The 19,325-nt window shown below is 45.2% G+C and overlaps 1 protein-coding gene and 3 pseudogenes across 5 annotated transcripts in view; 2 read left to right on the top strand and 2 right to left on the bottom strand.

Moving 5' to 3' along the window:
- LOC120241361 overlaps nt 1-1,628 on the bottom strand; it is a 12,883-nt pseudogene extending 11,255 nt beyond the window's left edge.
- A 4,517-nt stretch (nt 1,629-6,145) lies between these two features.
- Nucleotides 6,146-6,619, bottom strand: LOC120241330 (annotated as a pseudogene).
- A 5,201-nt stretch (nt 6,620-11,820) lies between these two features.
- LOC120241418 lies at nt 11,821-12,932 on the top strand (annotated as a pseudogene). Its single transcript, XR_005530879.1, has one exon. The product of XR_005530879.1 is annotated as a glyceraldehyde-3-phosphate dehydrogenase-like (transcript).
- Nucleotides 12,933-13,328: 396 nt separating this feature from the next.
- The window catches only part of LY9 (lymphocyte antigen 9), a 29,783-nt gene continuing 23,786 nt past the window's right edge, over nt 13,329-19,325 (top strand). For all 4 annotated transcript variants that reach the window (XM_039246468.1, XM_039246470.1, XM_039246469.1 and 1 more), the window contains exons 1-2: nt 13,329-13,505; nt 17,571-17,894. In XM_039246468.1, coding sequence (XP_039102399.1) covers nt 13,382-13,505; nt 17,571-17,894 — 448 coding nt within the window. In that variant the 5' untranslated portion in view covers nt 13,329-13,381. The remainder of the gene's footprint in view (nt 13,506-17,570; nt 17,895-19,325) is intronic.

Here is a 19,325-nt window from a genome sequence, read left to right as displayed (position 1 = left end):
AAAAAAAAAAAAAGAAAGGTACCCTCCCTGGACCAGGAGGTAAAGAGTATCCTTATCACCAGAAGTGAGAGAAAAAAACACTATTCTTTACTAATTTACCCCCCCCCCACCGCCAATGTCTATTTAGAATTCTTTACTGATTGAAGCCCCAACATTAAGTTTTCTTTGTCCTCTCAATTCCTTGCAGATTTATTGTCGGTCTAAAAAGTACAAAAACCGCCTCTTCGGGCATCTCTTCAGGTCTCCATTTCATTATCAAGCCTCCATGTGCACGTCCTAAAATGTAGGGTGTTTTTAGCCCTGTTAATCTGTCTCACATCGATGTAATTCTTAGTTCAGGTAGGAGGCCTTGAGGGTAGAGAAGAATTTTTCCTTCCCTTCACTGCCAAGTTTTAAACACATCAAGGGATTCATCTTCGGGGCGTAGGGGGCACCCTAAAGCCTGAGGTGCAGACAACCCTGAAGGCAGGTGACCTTCAGAACTGTGCACTGGTTTTCCCCTGAAGGAGAATGAAAGCGAAAGCTTGAAACTTTCTTAGAGCAGAAAGAGCCCGGCTCAGTCACCGCAGGCTTCTCATGAACTTTGCTCCCAGGGGCCTCTGGTTCCCGAGCCTGTCTCTTGCCCCCTGCTCAGGTCCTCGGGGACAGGAGCAAGCAGTGAGAATCTAGAGGGACAGAAACAGCTACCACGTGCCAGGCTTGAGATCCCCTACCGAAGTCACCTCATGATGAAGGGTGACTCACAGGGGCTGACGGGAGAGGGAGGAAGGGGACAGAGATGTAAGAGAATCATGAGTGAAATGGCAAGATGAAGATGGGGCAGGTCCTCGATCTCATGACCCCGTCATCAGCTGGTGTAGGGACACCCAGGCTCCCTGTGACTCATCAGCAGAAGAAATGTGAGAGTGAGAAGCACACAGTCTGGGCCTGCACGGTGTGAGATGGCAGCATATGCAACACACACACACACACACACACACACACACACAGCCCGGCTCCTGGCTTCAGTGAAACACACCCATGGCTAGAGTAACACCCCTGCAGGCAGGTGGAGGTGCCTGGATGGTAGTAGCAGGGACAGACTTACCCATGAAAAGACCAAGCAGGTCCAGGGATGCCGGTAGAGAAGGACCCATAATATTCACCGGCAGACTGGCCTGCCTCCCGACAGCTGGCCAACTGCGAATGTGTGAATATCAACCCACAGCTATTTCCTGAGAGTTCGCCACAATAATCACATGTAGCTTTGGGGTCACAAGATTTGGAGAGAGGGGACGTAGGAGACAGAAGGGTGGGAAGCCACACGAGCTATTTAAAAGCCAAAGCTGATGATGTCACAGCCGTGCTTTAAGCCCTTCTGAGGTTCCCCGGCCCCTAAATCTTAAGTCTGGGCTCACAGCCCTGGTGGACAAGGCTTTTCATGTTCTCTTGCTTCCTGCCAACCTTGGCCTCATGCTGTGTCTCCATGTCTCAGACGGTGGACTCCAGTCACCACACGCTGCTTCTAGAGTCTGCCCACAGAGGCGTGAGGACTTTGCACCCCTGTAAACTGACTCCTGCAAGCTGCTTACTGCACTGTCCTCGTCTCTGCCACTTACCCCACCTACCTCACCCGAGCTGGCTCCCATTGCCGCCTCCAAAGTCATCACCACCGTGGGAAAGCCTCTTCTGAAGCCCCAGGCTAAGAGAGACGCCCTCTTCTGGGCTTCCCGGGTGCCCCCGTGCCTACCTCTATCGTGACATCTATCCCTACCGTGTTATAAATACCTGCTCAGCCGCGCTCTCTCCCAAGTACACTCAGCCCCTTGAGGGTAGCCGCCTTCCTTTCTCATCTTGCAATTCCCAGTGACTAGCTCAGCGTCAGCACATAGCAGGGGCTTAGCTCCTGCCCGCTTGTTTGAGCACATGGGCAGACATTGAGTCAGCAGGCAGAGGAGAGCAAGCCCGGACTGGCCCGAGGACAAATAGGTGGAAGGCACAGGCTGCTGGTGGTAGCTTCTTCAGCACAGAGACAAAGCTGGAAGAATCCAAGTCCCAGAATTCGGGACCACCTCCACCTCAACCATAAAAGCCTGGGTCAGAGGTTATTTTGCTCTCTTGCCCTTTTGATGGCGTGATTGAAGGAGTTGCATGACATCCCTGATCCACAGGGCGAGGGAAGAGGGGAGAGCTGGGACAGGCATGGCGCTCCCTTCCCCCAACCTCTCGACACCAAATGGTCCCGAAGGCTTTCCTGGCCTATGCAGACTGCTGTCATCTCTGGGAGGATGTAATTGTGACTAGTGAATCCTCTCAGGCCCCTCACTTCTCAGGCTTTGACAAGTACCTCCTTGGCCTTCAGTGCATGGAGGTCAAGTGCCCCAGCAGGACTTGAAGAGAATCCACATTGCTTTTTAGAAGGTCACCAATGAACTCCCCATGGTCAGAGCCTGCAGACCCTCTGGGCCTTATCTGATATGACCACCAGTTAAATTTGACACTGGGACCCTCCCCCCCACACTTGAAATTCTCTCTTCTCTTGGACCTCTGGATACTATTGTCACTGAGTTCTCTTCACTCATTTATTTACAGCCCACATGAGCTCCTGCTAGGGGCCTCAAAGGCACTGGACCTGGGTGTCCAAAGAAGAGAGGAAGTCTCTGCAAGCATGTTGCTCACAGGCTAGTGGGAAAGAAAACATGTTGATAGAAAAACAAAAGAATACAGAATGGTTTTAGCCTCAGGTCTGGGTACTATGGGGTAAATGTGAAGCTTTCTGATAATCATGCCTCTGCAGCCTACTTATGATCTTAGTAAACTACTTCCCAGGCAATAAGACTTCCCCATTATCATTTATTTCCTAAAAGATGGCCTTTTGCATAAAAAAATTATCCATAGGCAAGACGCCTGGGTGACTCAGTCAGTTAAGCGTCCAACTTGGGCTCAGGTCATGATCTCACAGTTCATGAGTTTGAGTCCCACATTGGGCTCTGTGCTGACAGCCCAGAGCCTGAAACCTGCTTCAGATTTTGTGTCTCCCTCTCTCTTTGCCTCGTCCCTGCTGGCATTCTGCCTCTGTCTCTCAAAAATGACAGTATAGGTGTGTACATTTCTGTCATTATAGATGAGTAAACTGATTCTCAGAGAAATTCAAAAATTCACCCAAAGTCACAAGGCTAATTTCCCTGCTGGGACAGAAACCTAGAAAGTCTGTTTCACTGATTATTGTAGATGCATTCATGGGAGAGCATAAATGAAAGTTAATTTAGGGAATGAATGAACGATTTTGTTAGGCAATGAGCCTAGAGGAAGAAGAGCCAGATTTTCATTTCATTTCTCAACATCTGGGATTTATTCCCACTGTGTTTTTATTGAATGAGTGAATGAATGAATGAATGAATGAAGGCTGATTTGAGGAGTCCAACTGCTCCTCCACTCCCTCTTCTGTCTCTGCAGGACTAGAAGCCTCTGGAAAGGACTCAATCCCAACAGTGGTGCCAAGGATTGTAGGAGGCTCAGTGAATTTCTCCCTGCCCATTCCAGCAGACACAGAGATTGAGCACGTCACCTGGAATGGTCCCCAAAATACTCTTGCTTTAGCAGTCCCTGGAGCACCTGCTTTCATTACGGACAAAAGCTACCAGAACCGACTGAACATCTGGAACTACTCCTTGTTTATCAGCAACCTGACTTTGAAAGATGCAGGATCCTACAGAGCCCAGATAAACTGCAAGAATTGTAATGTCACCACTGATAAGGAATTTACCCTCCATATCTATGGTGAGTTCCAGAGAGCTTCTGTGGGTTTTGATCTTTTATTTTATTTTATTTTTTTATTTCTGTATTTTTGAGAGAGGAGGGAGCAGAGAAAGAGAGAGGGAGAGAGAGAATCCCAAGCAGTCTCCATACTGTCAGCACAGAGCCTGATGCTGAGCTCGCACTCACAAACCGTGAGTGAGATCATGACCTGAGCCAAAATCAAGAGTCAGACACTCAACCGATGGAGCCACCCAGGTGCCTCTGATCTTTTCTTTTTAAAAGCAGATTTTTTTTCCTCCAGTAGTTTATTCCTCTAGGACAAATAAGATTATCTTGTTGGTCATTTTCATCCAGTTCCATAAATACAGATGTTGGAGTGAAAACACAGTCAAGTTTAAAGGCCATTTGTATTCTCTTTTCTGTAACTCTGTTATAACATCCTTTACCCACATACACTAGCTTGCTAGGCCTGACGTAATCAAATACCACAGACTGGGTGAGTTAAACAATGGAAACTTATTTTCTCATGGTTCTAGAAGCTTGAAGTTAAACTCAAACGTCAGCAGGTTGGGTTTCTCCTGCCTTGTTACTAGGCTTGCAGATAGCTACCCTCTTGATACCTCCTCATATGGTCCTATCAAGAAATGAGGAGCTAGGGACACCTGGGTGGCTCAGTCGGTTGAGCGTCCGACTTCGGCTCAGGTCATGATCTCACAGTTCATGAGTTTGAGTCCCACATCATCAGCACAGAGCCCGGAGCCTGCTTCAGATTTGTGTCTCCCTCTCTCTTTGCCTCACCCCTGCTGGCATTCTGCCTCTGTCTCTCAAAAATGAATAAATGTTTTTTAAAAAGTTTAAAAATTATCCATAGGCTATATTTGTTTAAAACTTCATATTCAGAGTGCCTGGGTGGCTCAGTTGGTTAAGGGTCCGACTTCAGCTCAGGTCATGATCTCATGGTTTGTGGGTTCAAGCCCTGGATCGGGCTGGGTGCTGACAGCTCAGAGCCTAGAGCCTGCTTCAGATTCTGTGGATTACAAGGAAGTTAATGGAGGACGAAGCAGGAGAAGAAGGGGAAAAATAGTTGGGGAGAGGGAGGGAGGCAAACCATGAGAGACTCTTGAATGCTGAGAACAAACTGAGGGCAGATGGGTATGGGGGAGAGGGAAGGGGGGTAATGGGCATGGAGGAGGGCACTTGTTGGGATGAGCACTGGGTGTTATATGGAAACCAACTTGACAATAAACTATCAAAAAGGTTTTTTTAAAGAATTCATATTCAATTTACTGAAAAAACAGATTAAAACCTAGCCCAGTCTTAAGGACAACTCAGTTTATAGATTATATTCTATTTACAAATCTGGCAACCCTTAACACCCTTTTGAGGGGCTATTGATATTTGGCTCATTTTAGAAATTTATAAATTGATTCCTTTAAAGACTTTAAATCTCACTATTGCATGTAATATATTTAGCTTCCTTTTAAAGTATTTTCTTTTTTTCAGAGTTGAAAGCAGATTTTGTGATATAACTCTTCCGCTTTTTTTTCCTTTTTTAAGATATAAGATAAAAATTTTTTTATTATTACTATTTTTATTCCAGTACAGTTAACATACAGGGTTATGATGCTCTTCACGATGGGCGTACACCTTCATCCGTATCTCCGATTTCCCCCAACCCCCCATGCACCTTGGACAAGTATTTGAATAAACAAATAAGATTCCTCAAATACTTAAAGAAGGCTTGTAAATCAGGGCATCTGGGTGGCTCGGTTGGTTAGGCGTCTCAGGTCATGATCTCATGGTTCTTAACATACAGCTTTGAGTTGGGCTCTGCACTAACAGCACAGAGTCTGCTTGGGATTCTCTCTCCTTCTCTCTGTCCTCTCCCCCACTTGGGCGCGCTCTCTCGCTCTCTGTCTCTCAAAATAAATAAATAAAGTTTAAAAAAAAAGCTTGTAAATCTAGTACATTAAGCTTCTAAGTATGTTCATTTTTAAGTTGCCTTAAAATATTGAATGCTTCATATAAACTTACTCATAAGTTTTTGTTTTTGTTTTTAGGGTTTTTTTAAATTCTCCCACCCATTGTATTTTCAGAGCATACAACGCAAAACAAGACTTCCAACTCTAAGATACACACATATGCTATCAACAGATATTCTCATTTATAAATGAAAATGTTCAAGGTAAGTAATGGGCCAACTCCTCTAAGTGCTGGTGCTATCTCTTGCTGGTGCCATCTCTTGTTGGTGCTATCTCTTATTGGTGCCACCTCTTGCACACTTCCTGAGGGGAGTTGGCAGAGGAGCTCAAGCTCTCATCCCCTTACTCCTGGAATCTGTGAGGTGGCTTTCCAATGTAAAGATGGAGAGGTAGGGTGCTAAAGAACTTTCACCGAGACCAGAAAAGAAAAGCACTTGTTATTATTTAATGAACCTCCCTCCATGTGGCTTCAAGCTACCAGGACACGAGCTCCCCCCACATCCTTAATCTTCTCAGCTCTTCTGCTGAAGAATTTGACCTTCACAAGCTGTTGGGGAGCTTTCCCAAAACGTTGTGGTAGCCCGATTATGCCACATCAATGATGGGAGCAGCTCCAGTCTTGTCTTTGGCAGCATTTGCCCAAGTCTGCTCACTAACCGATGGTCATGGTTTATCAAGATTGACAGGTGGGCAGAAGCTCTGGTTCCTCTTCAAGTGGTAAAGCCTCATGCCAACTTTTCCCAAGTAACCTGGATGATACGTGTTGAAGTTGAGCCTGTGGTGATGCATGCCACCAGCATTCCCCAGCCTCCTAGGTGCTTCTGGTGCTTGCCGATACGGCTGTGGCCATGGCTCACATGGCCCCAAAGTTTCCAGGTCTTTTTCAGTCTGGATGACATGTTGGCGGCCCAGGAGAAAGAGCTGGGTGTTTTAAAATATATAATTTATTGTCAAGTTGGCTAACATACAGTATATAGTGAGCTCTTGGTTTTGAGGGTAGATTTCCATGGTTGGTCGCTTACATACAACACCCAGTGCTCAGCCCAACAAGTGTCCTCCTCAACGCCCATCACCCATTTTCCCCTCTCCCACCTGCATCAACCCTAAGTTTGTTCTCTATATTTAAGAGTCTCTTATGATTTGCCTCCTTCCCTCTCTGTTTGTAACTACTTTTCCCCTTCCCTTTCCCCATGGTCTTCTGTTTAGTTTCTCAGAATCCACATATGAGTGAAAACATATGATATCTGTCTTTCTCTGACTTACTTCACTTAGCATAATACCCTCCAGTTCCATCCACATTGCTGAAAATGGCCAGATTTCATTCTTTCTCATTGCCAAGTAGTATTCCATCATATATATAAACCACATCTTCTTTATCCATCAGTTGATGGACATTTAGGCTCTTTCCATAATTTGGCTATTGTTGAAAGTACTGCTATAAAATTGGGGTACATGTGCCCCTATGGATCACCACTCCTGTATCCCTTGGTTAAATTCCTAGTAGTGCTATTACTGGGTCATAGGGCAGTTCTATTTTTAGTTTTTTGAGGAACCTCCACACTGTTTTCCAGAGAGGCTTACCATTTTGCATTCCCACCAACAGTGCAAGTGAGTTCCCATTTCTCCACATCCTCACCAGCATCTGTTGTTTCCTGAGTTGTTAATTTTAGCTACTCTGACCAGCATGAGGTAGTATCTCAGTGTGGTTTTGACGTGTAAACTTACCCATAAGTTTAAGACTTTATACTTCATATAAACTTAGATTCAGCTGTAATAGCACTAAATGGTGACATATGTCAGCAACACATGTGGCGAGCACAGCATGACATATAGACTTGTCCAGTCACCATGTTGTACCCCTGAAACTCATGTAACATTGTGTGTCAACTATGCCAATAAAAATTAATTAATTGAAAAAGTAAAATCGCAAATATAAACCAATTGCTCAATTACATAGTTCAGATCAGAACCACAAAGTTAACTAGTACTTCAATAGGTTAAGTGTCTCAAATAATACATATATGTAATCAAAAAATACTAACTGATACCTTGAGCATGCCTACTCTGAATTTCTTCTCTTTCCAGGATTGAAAGATTTGTAACTGCAAAGGACACAGTGATATCATCTAAGTTCCACCTTCTCCACCAGCTAAGGTTGGTTAATGGCCAGAAACATCACTGAGACATTAACTGCTGGTTCCTACCCAGGTCCCTGCACCTGCTTTGTGGATGTCCTCTAAAAGTCTGGTCTCATAACCTGTGTCCCTAGATTCAACTTGCACAGTGAATCACCTAATTCTTCCCTTTACCGTAGCTATAGCACTTGTTTTGATGTTGCATTGCTTCTAGCTCTTAAGATATTTAACTTTCTGTTTGGGTGTAAAGAGTTTTAACCATATTGAAATTCGGAATGCTCTTCATATTCTTCCAATTTGCAGGAGTAGAAACATGTTAAAACCCCATATAATATCAAAAGTGAAGTCAAAAACTGTAATTGTGTAAAATGCAGTGTCACCTTTGCTGCAAAGTTAATGAAGGGCTGGTTAGGGGCTGGCAGGGAGTCTGTGCACCGGAATGTGGGGCTGTGGCTACAGGATGCATATTGCAGCCCGGGCTGGGATTTGATGCTCCCTGGGGGCAATGCCCAAGAGATGGGCAATTCTGGGACCCATGACCAGCTGGAGTCTCAGGACAGTAGCAGGGATTCCAAAAATGTTCCAGTCATTTGTCCGCATTGGCTGGCCTGATCCAAGCACACTGAGAAGGTAGAGATGCCAAACCCAACTTGCCTCTTCCCTGATTCCCAACACAAGGTGCCTTTGTATCCACAGCTCAATGAGAATATTCACCTTCCCTCTGTGAAGACAGTAACTGAGTGATAAAGGACCTATTTGCCAACTGCATTATACCAAAATTCGCATGCTTTTAAGGATTTACGGGTCTAAAATGCTAATACTTCAATTGGATTCTATGTATCACAAAACTGTGTCCACAACTACAAAGAAGATTATTCTAGTGACATTTCCCTTGATGAGCCTCAATTTCTTCAACTCTAAAATGAAGATAATAAGAGTACCAACCAAGGGCACCTGGGTGGCTCAGTCGGTTAAGTGTCCTACTGATTTCAGCTCAGGTCATGATCTCACAGTTCATGGGACTGAGACCCTGAATCAAGCTCTGTGCTGACAGCTCGGAGACTGCTTGGAATTATCTCTCTCCCTCACTCTGCCCCTCTTGCAAATGTCCTCTCCGTCTCTCTCTCTCTCTCTCTCTCTCTCAAAATAAACAAATAAATAAATAAACTTAAAAAAAAAAAGAGTGCCAACCAAATAGGGTTGATTTGAGGATCCAAAGAAAACACATGTAAAGCACAAAGCATCACTCATAGTTGTTATTCAGTACATTTTGGTGATATTATTTTTATGATTATCTTGGAACCCTCTGCCACCTTTGCCCTCTGCTCCCACTCACACTGGCTGCTCTCTTGCTCTTACCCAGCCCCCACCTGTGCTGTCACTGCATCCCTTCCATGCCTTCCCACCTGCTGCTGGAGCACGCCTTCAAAAAGGTCTTTGAATAACCCTACACATCTGCTTAAAAATACCTGCTAGAAAATAAAATTAAACAAACAAACAAACAAACAAATAAATAAACAAAACTGCTGGATGCTCTTTGCCTTTAGTCTGACGTCCTGGTCTGTTCAGGCTGCTCTAACAGCAACTCCATGGACTGTGTAGCTTATAAACAGCTGACCTTTACTTCTGAAAGTTCCAGAGTCGGAAGTCGAGGGATCAAGGCGCCAGCAGATTCAGTATTTGGTGAAGACCCACTTCCTGCTTCAGAGATGGCCATCTTCTCGTTCCCACCTCACATGGAGGGAGGGGCGAGGGCGGGCTCCGGGGTCATTTACACAAGGACACTAATTCTATTCACAAGGGTTCTATTCATGACCTAATGACCTCCCAAAGGTCCCGCTTCCTAATACTATTTCACTGGGGATAAGACTGCAACATATGAATTTTGTGGGATGACGCAAACATTGAATCCGTGACTCCTGGGTTATAAGACCGTTTATCTGGGCTGTGGAAATGTCTCCTGACCATATGCCCTGCAGATCTTTCTGGACAATCCTGCTGTAGCCACAGGGCCAAGACTAGAGTGCAGCAGAAGAGGCGCTACTGCACACAACTAAGGGGGCCCTGACCCTCAGGCTGGTGCAGCACCAGACTCTAAAGATGTCCCTTGATGGGAGATACCTGCCATCCGATTTGTCCCCTCTCTCCCTCCTTCCTCCCAGACTTCCTGGGTTTAAGTTATTCCTTAACTATAAAACTCAAAGTAAGCTGCTTACCCTCTTTGTACCTCAGTCTCCTCATCTATAAAATGGGGCTGACAAAAAATACCTGTCTCATAAAGCTGTTGTGAAGGCTAAATGGATTTGTGCATGTCAAGTCTTAGGAGATGGTTTAGCACCTGACAAGCACTCACCAAATATAACCTATAACTACCCACACCCTCTCCCTGAAGTCTTCTTTACAGGTCCTCTCATGCTACAGTCTAGATAAACATATACTCTGAATCTCAAGACATCAACAAGCTATAGCTATATTAGCTACTACACATAAATGTTAAAGAAGTCAGTTTGCCTCAGCAAGATAAAGGGAATGATGCTGTTCCCCAACCTGGCAACATCCATCCTCAGGGCAACTCCGAGGTCCTTCCTCCATATCAGTTCAAGGTCTCCCAGTTGACTGGGTGGCTCAGTCGGTTGAATGTCCAACTCTTGATTTCAGTTCAGGTCATGATGTTACAGTTTGTGAGATCGAGTCCCAAATTGGGATTCATTCTCTCTCTCTCTCTCTCTTTCTCTCTGTCCCTCTCTGTTTGCTCTTTCTGTCTCTCTTTCAAAATAAATAAATAAATAAACTTGAAATGAAAAACTTTTTAAAACAACAGAGATGTAAGGGAACTCAAAACAGAATACAAACAGTAAAAAAAATATATCTAATTTAAGGAGCACCTGGGTGGCTCAAGTTAAGCGACCAACTCTTGATTTCAGCTCAGGTCATGTTCTCATGGTCATGAGTTGGAGCCCTGCATCAGGCTCTGCGCCGGCAGTGCAGTGCCTGCTTTGAATCTCTCTCTCTCTCTCTCTCTCTCTGTCTCTCTGCCCTTCCCACTCTCTCTTTCTCTCAAATAAATAAACTCTATAATTTTTTTTACTGTTTTTATTTATTTCTAAGAGACAGCATGAGCAGAGGAGGGTCAGAGAGAGAGGGAAATACAGAATCTGAAACAGGCTCCAGGCTCTGAGCTGTCAGCACAGAGCCTGACATGGGGCTAAATAAACTCTAAAAAATTAAGTCTCTCAGTTGCCTGTGACTTGAAGCCAGTGCAAACTGGCTTAAGCAAAACAGTTAATTCATTGGACCATGACATTTGTTATCCTTTGTTGTGTAACAAATTACAGAACTTGGGAGCTTAAAATAAGCATTTTTTTTATCTCACTTTCTGTGAATCAGCAATCCAGGCCCAGCTTAGCTAGTGTCTCTGGCTCGGGATCCCTCACAAAGCTCTCATCAAGATGTCCTCCCAGGGGCCAGTACCACCTGTCTCACCCCTGTGGCTCTCAGAAGCCTCAAGTCCTCATCATCTGTTGGCAAAGACATCACTTTCTTGTTGGGTTTTGGCTGGTGGTCTCCCTGGCTCCTTGTCTTGAAGTCTTTAGCTCACCACATAATACCTGGCTCCTCGAAAAGAGAGTTGGGAGTAGGAAAGAGAGAGAGAAACAGAGAGAGAGAGAAATGAAAGACACACCCTTCTACAACCTAATCTCAGAAGTGACAGCTTATCGCTGCTGCCACATTCTACTCACTAGCAGCAAGCTACCCCATCCATCCCACACTCAACAAGACGTGATTACAGGCATGCCTGGCTGGCTCAGTCAGTAGAACATGAGACTCCTGCTCTCATGGCTATGAGTTTGAGCCCCACAGTGAGTGCAGAGATTACTTAAAATATTTTTTTTAAAAAGAGAGAGATGGCTCTCTGCTCCTCCCCGTTCGACAGACAGCTGCATCTTCTGGTGCAGTGCCAGCTGCGTCCCCGAGACACGATGGTGAAGGTCAGAGTCAACGGATTTGGCCGCACTGGGCACCTGGTCACCAGGGCTGCTTTTAACTCTGGCAAAGTGGACATTGTTGCCATCAATGACCCCTTCATTGACTTCCACTCCATGGTCTACATGTTCCAGTGTGATTCCACCCACAGCAAATTCCACGGCACAGTCAAGGCTGAGAACGGGAAACTTGTCATCAACGGAAAGCCCATCACCATCTTCCAGGAGCGAGATCCCGCCAACATCAAATGGGGTGATGCTGGTGCTGAGTATGTTGTGGAGTCCACTGGGGTCTTCACCACTATGGAGAAGGCTGGGGCTCACTTGAAGGGTGGGTCCAAGAGGGTCATTATCTCTGCCCCTTCTGCTGATGCCCCCATGTTTGTGATGGGTGTGAACCACGAGAAGTATGACAACTCTCTCAAGACTGTCAGCAATGCCTCCTGCACCACCAACTGCCTGGCCCCTCTGGCCAAGGTCATCCATGACCACTTTGGCATCGTGGAGGGACTCATGACCACAGTCCATGCTATCACTGCCACCCAGAAGACCGTGGACGGCCCCTCTGGGAAGCTGTGGCGTGACGGCCAAGGGGCTGCCCAGAACATCATCCCTGCTTCTACTGGCGCTGCCAAGGCTGTGGGCAAGGTCATCCCTGAGCTGAACGGGAAGCTCACTGGCATGGCCTTCCGTGTCCCCACCCCCAACGTGTCTGTCGTGGATCTGACCTGCCGCCTGGAGAAAGCTGCCAAATACGATGACATCAAGAAGGTGGTGAAGCAAGCATCAGAGGGCCGCTCAAGGGCATCCTGGGCTACACTGAGGACCAGGTCGTGTCCTGCGACTTTAACAGTGACACCCACTCTTCCACCTTCGATGCTGGGGCTGGCATTGCTCTCAACGACCACTTTGTCAAGCTCATTTCCTGGTATGACAATGAATTTGGCTACAGCAACCGGGTGGTGGACCTTATGGTCCACATGGCCTCCAAGGAGTAAAAGCCCCCTGGACCACCAGCCCCAGCAAGAGGAAGAAGAGAGACCCTCAGCTGCTGGGGAGTCTTTGTCCCAATTCATCCCCCAACACACCTGAGAATCTCCTGACCTCCAGTTTCCATCCCAGACCCCCTGAAGAAGGGGAGGGGCTTGGGGAGCCCTATGTTACCATGTACCATCAATAAAGTATACTGTATCCAGCCAAAAAATAAAAAATAAAATAAAATAAAAAACAAAAAATAAATAAAAAAGAGAGAGATGATTACACACGGGCATGAATACCAGGAGGTGGAGATATATAGAAGCCACCTTTAGGGCCGAGTTTAGAACCCAAGTTTCCTGATGCTGAAGAAAGTGACTCCCTACATTGATTTTCAAATCCCATGAAGGCCCTGAAAAGACTTGGGACCCCTACCCCAGCCTGAGCATGTGGGAGGAGTCTGTGGTACCAGATATAAACAACCACACACACACATGCATGCACGCACAAGCAGCAAAGCTGTGGTAAGCACTTCCTCTTTCAGCCTGAGATCTGAAAGCAAATCATCATGGCGGCCCCAGAGAAACACCCAGATGACTGGACTCTACAGTCCTTCTCCAAAAAACCACAGAAGAGTCAGCCACACATACTCTCTTTCTTTCTGTGGACCCATCTCCTCTTCCTGCTCATGGGTAAGTCCACATTGTGGTAATTGGTAAGTCCACACCAATTGCTAGTGGTGTCCCTCTGAGGCTGGTCACATTCTTTGCTGGTAAACTCAGGAAACTCTTCTCTTCATAGTAATTCTGCGGGTTTCACCTTATGCCTACCTATGTCTGTGTGTGTGAGTGCATGCATAGTCACACACCATGAGTAGATGACATTCTAGCACCAGTCTCAAATAATTAACTCTGGGCTCAGACTGTGTTCCTCTCACCCTCACACTTTCCTGCTAAGATATGCTGAGTGGTGAGTTTGTTCCCCATTTAATGTGGATAAAATCCACAGAAAGATACAGAAGTTTCCCCTGATGACTAGCCACCCCTCTTTCTTAGGGATACATAGAACTGCTGGAGCTTCTTTCTACATCCTGCCATGTTTATCTTATATCTCAAACTTCAGGCTTCCTTGGGGATCTGGAGATGGTCTGGTGGCACTGGGCTAGGTGGCTTCTCTCTGAATGTCCTTTTCTCCTCACATCCTACCTCCCTGTCAAGGCTCATGTCCTGCAAGTTTCTGGGAAATGTATCTCAGCAGCATGGCCAGCAGGCAGAGCTGACCCACTACCCCAAGGAGGGTCTCAACCACCTGATGTGGTGGCACCTACTGTCCTTCTGGAAATCCTGTTTTCCCCAGGGCCTTGGAGGAGGGCACAGTAGCATAGGGACTCAAAAATAGTGGGAGTAGGAGGGGTAGGCAGTGAGGAGAGTTATAGAAGAACTCTTAGATGCATGTATGAGGGAAAGGGGCCTAGACTCCAGGACTGAGTTCAAGTCTGAGCTCTCCTCATTTTCCATTTTCAATTTTGCTCACCATAAAAACATCTGAAGCATCAGGACTCTTTATATCCACACCCAACTCTTGGGGCGCTTCTTGGTGGTGTTGGATAAACCTGAAACTAGCCAATGCAATGTCACCCAAACCTCAGATGACCAACAAGTAAACCTCAAGGCAGAGAGGCATCTCTCTCTCTCTAGCTCCATCAAATGGGATAACCTCAAACTTCACTGTTTTGGTCTAACAGGGAGTTACCTTGATGCTTTTGTGCCTCCAAAGAGTGGTTTTAGGAACTGAGGAGACAGTAGGGTGAAAAGTCCTTCTGTCTTAGTACATCAGGGAGTAAGAATGTCCCGTCCCCTTTTTGGAGAGCGAGAATTCCTATCCCCTTCAAGGTCCTTCCAGCTGGACTAAGAATCAAATTGACATGAGACAGATTAACAGGAGAAACTAAAATTTGATAGTGTATATATGGGAAATCCACACAGACATGGAAATTTCAAAGACAGGCAAAATGAGGTCTGTATGTCATCCCAAACTAAGGAGAAGGGGACAGAGGTCTGGGACTTCAGAGGGAAGGTAAGTAGTTCACAGGGCAATATGGAGAAGAACAGATGTTTGGTAATTAGATGTTTGCTGTGCCATTCAGGTAGGTTACTCAGATCAAATTTATCTCTGCTAATAATCCTTATTCTGGGAAAGACTTCCAATTTAGATTCTTCTATGTAGTGAAGGGAGGGGCAAAATTTCTCTTGAGCCCACACGGTCTTGATTGCCTTCAGCTCAGAATAACCTTCATGCCAAAGTGGCTTACCTTGGGGCAGCCCCTACAAGTATCAGAAACATTTGAAATTAAATCCTTGTTCCATTACTTCCTAGCTGTGTGAGTCTCTGCTTCTTAAGTATGGAATGTGATTAGTAAATTGTATCATGCAAGACTCTCTTATAGATTAAAAAGGATATATGTAAGTGCTTGGTACATAGTTGGCGAAAGCTGATTGTTATAATAATCACTACCTGGATTATTTGGAAACTATTAAAGGTGGGGAAGCCAAATCCAGTTATGGCAATCATTGAACACCATTTTATTATTTGCCAAATGACGTAGTTCAAGGTAAGATGACTGATACCTGGGACTCCTGTTGTGTAGCATTGTTTGCTTCAACAGTAACAGGGTTTGACCTGTATGAATCATAACCTGTCCCCCTTGCTGACAGTCTGAGGACCTTCGCTGATCTCTGATATGAAGAGAGAGCTGACCAACCTTGCAATCTCAGGCAAATAGTTAAAACTCTTGAAATTGTAGCTCCTCATCAGTAAAAAAAAAAAGGGGGGGGGTCGGGGCGAATCATCAGGTAATTTTGAGGATTGAACAAGGCGATTTCTACATGTCCTAGCAGTCATAAGCAGTATCTTCCAGATGGGAAGAGCTCTCTGTCAGGCAACTTCAAGCCAGCATCAAAACAAACCTAGTTTCTGCCTTCTGACTACCCCCAGAATTCACCTGAATGGACCTAGCCTAGCTGACCAAGATCCCTAGCCCTGTGTCCTCCCTAGCTGCCTCTCCACAAGGTCCAAGTGCTTGGCTGATGGTGGATAGTGAACCCCCCACCACCACCCTGGTCTGCGCCAATCTGGGTATCTCTTCTCTGAGTTTGCATAATTCTGTACTTCTGGATATTCAGAACATACCTCAGCCTTTTTCCATCCCTCCAGACTATACCTGGTCCTTTCCTCTCTCTCATATTTTTTACTTATCTTTTCACCCAGATTCCTGAAGTAATATGGGTCCTGAACCCATCTGATTTAGTCTGGAGTTTTCAGAGAACTGTCCAGAGCCTCAGAAGGCCTTGAATCTGGGAACCCAGGCTGGAGTCACCCAGTTCAAATTCACAGGGCCCCTACAAGGAAATGAGCTGCCTCGGGCAGATGCCAGACCTCTGGAAGCCATGGTAACAATGTTTATCAGGGATTTGGGGTTTTCCTGAGATGAAGCAATTAGGAGTAGAATCAATGCTATTTACTAACCCCATCCCCAAACCTTGTTCCTAAGGACAAACCATATTTCCCCGGCCAAGGCAAAGCCATTCTGAGATCCCCCGGACAATGAGGAAAAGAAAGAGTAAGATAGATGCTCCTTTTGTTGCTAATATTTTATTATGAAAATTCTCGAACACAGAGAAAACTTGAAAGAATTTTACATTAACACTCATGTGCTTCCCACTCCAGGTCTACTATTGGCTTAATTTCATTTGCCTTCTCACACACTTATCCATCTATCCACCCTGTTAGGCATCCATCATCCCATATTATTTTTTAAAAGATGCTCCTTGGGGGCGCCTGGGTGGCTTAGTCGGTTAAGCGTCCGACTTTCACTTAGGTCATGATCTCGCGGGTTCGTGGGTTCAAGCCCCGCGTCGGGCTCTGTGCTGACTGCCAGCTCAGAGCCTGGAGCCTGTTTCAGTCTGTGACTCCCTCTCTCTCTGACCCTCCCCTGTTCACGCTGTCTCTCTCTCTCCTAGAAATAAATTTAAAAAATATATATATATATATATACATATATAATAAAAGATGTTCCTTGGGGCACTTGGGTGGCTCAGTCAGTTAAGTGGCTGACTTCAGTTCAGGTCATGATCTCACTCTTGGTGAGTTAGAGCCCCACATTGGGCTCTGGGCTAACAGCTCGGAGCCTGGAGTCTGCTTCAGATTCTGTGTCTCCCTCTCTCTCTGCCCCTCCCCTGCTCATGCTCTGTCACTCTGTCTCTCAAAAATAAATGTTAAAAAAATTATAATAAATAAATAAAAGATGCTCCTTTTTTTTTTTTTACCTCTTTTGTTCTTTATGATTCACAGCAACCTGATTTTATTCTATCCCTACCATACCTGTAGAGGAAGACAGTATAGGTGTGTACATTTCTGTCATTATAGATGAGTAAACTGATTCTCAGAGAAATTCAAAAATTCACCCAAAGTCACAAGGCTAATTTCCCTGCTGGGACAGAAACCTAGAAAGTCTGTTTCACTGATTATTGTAGATGCATTCATGGGAGAGCATAAATGAAAGTTAATTTAGGGAATGAATGAACGATTTTGTTAGGCAATGAGCCTAGAGGAAGAAGAGCCAGATTTTCATTTCATTTCTCAACATCTGGGATTTATTCCCACTGTGTTTTTATTGAATGAGTGAATGAATGAATGAATGAATGAAGGCTGATTTGAGGAGTCCAACTGCTCCTCCACTCCCTCTTCTGTCTCTGCAGGACTAGAAGCCTCTGGAAAGGACTCAATCCCAACAGTGGTGCCAAGGATTGTAGGAGGCTCAGTGAATTTCTCCCTGCCCATTCCAGCAGACACAGAGATTGAGCACGTCACCTGGAATGGTCCCCAAAATACTCTTGCTTTAGCAGTCCCTGGAGCACCTGCTTTCATTACGGACAAAAGCTACCAGAACCGACTGAACATCTGGAACTACTCCTTGTTTATCAGCAACCTGACTTTGAAAGATGCAGGATCCTACAGAGCCCAGATAAACTGCAAGAATTGTAATGTCACCACTGATAAGGAATTTACCCTCCATATCTATGGTGAGTTCCAGAGAGCTTCTGTGGGTTTTGATCTTTTATTTTATTTTATTTTTTTATTTCTGTATTTTTGAGAGAGGAGGGAGCAGAGAAAGAGAGAGGGAGAGAGAGAATCCCAAGCAGGCTCCATACTGTCAGCACAGAGCCTGATGCTGAGCTCGCACTCACAAACCGTGAGTGAGATCATGACCTGAGCCAAAATCAAGAGTCAGACACTCAACCGATGGAGCCACCCAGGTGCCTCTGATCTTTTCTTTTTAAAAGCAGATTTTTTTTCCTCCAGTAGTTTATTCCTCTAGGACAAATAAGATTATCTTGTTGGTCATTTTCATCCAGTTCCATAAATACAGATGTTGGAGTGAAAACACAGTCAAGTTTAAAGGCCATTTGTATTCTCTTTTCTGTAACTCTGTTATAACATCCTTTACCCACATACACTAGCTTGCTAGGCCTGACGTAATCAAATACCACAGACTGGGTGAGTTAAACAATGGAAACTTATTTTCTCATGGTTCTAGAAGCTGGAAGTTAAACTCAAACGTCAGCAGGTTGGGTTTCTCCTGCCTTGCTACTAGGCTTGCAGATAGCTACCCTCTTGATACCTCCTCATGTGGTCCTATCAAGAAATGAGGAGCTAGGGACACCTGGGTGGCTCAGTCGGTTGAGCGTCCGACTTCGGCTCAGGTCATGATCTCACAACCCGTGGGTTTGAGCCCCACATCAGGCTCTGTGAGGACAGTTCAGAGCCTGGAGCTGCTTCAGATGCTGTGTCTCCCTCTCTCTCTGCTCCTTCCCTACTCACGCTCTGTCTCCCTCTCTCTCTCAAAAATAAATAAACATTTGAAAAAAAAAAAAAAAAGAAAAAGGAAAGAAAGAAATGAGAAGCCAGGGACGCCTGGGTGGCTCAGTCGGTTAAGCATCTGACTTCAGCTCCAGTCATGATCTCACGGTTCATGGGGTTTGAGCCCTGCATCGGGCTCTGTGCTGACAGCCAGCTCAGAGCCTGGAGCCTGTTTGAGATTCTGTGTCTCCGTCTCTCTCTGACCCTCCCCTGCTCACGCTGTCTCTCTCTCTCTCAGAAATAAATAAAAACATTAAAAATTAAAAAAAAAAAAGAAATGAGAAGCTAAAACGTGTTCTTTTAAATAAATTGTTTAGTGGTGAATGTATAATCCATATAAGTCATTTTTTTTAAGTTTTTTAATTTTAATTCCAGTATAGTTAACATACAGTGTTATACTAGTTTCAGGGGTACAATATAGTGATTCAACACTTCTATACATTATTCAGTGCTCATCAATATAAGTGTAGTCCTCATCCCCTTCATCTACTTCACCCATTCCCCTTCCAAACCTCCTTTCTGACCAGAAATTTGTTCTGTAGAGTTGAGAATCTGTTTCTTCGTTCCTAACAGCATCTTAACTTAATTATCTC

Source organism: Hyaena hyaena, unplaced genomic scaffold (genome assembly GCF_003009895.1).
Source record: "Hyaena hyaena isolate Hyena2069 unplaced genomic scaffold, ASM300989v1 scaffold_281, whole genome shotgun sequence".
Lineage (NCBI taxonomy): Eukaryota > Metazoa > Chordata > Mammalia > Carnivora > Hyaenidae > Hyaena > Hyaena hyaena.
This window is presented reverse-complemented; position numbering and strand designations above follow the sequence as displayed.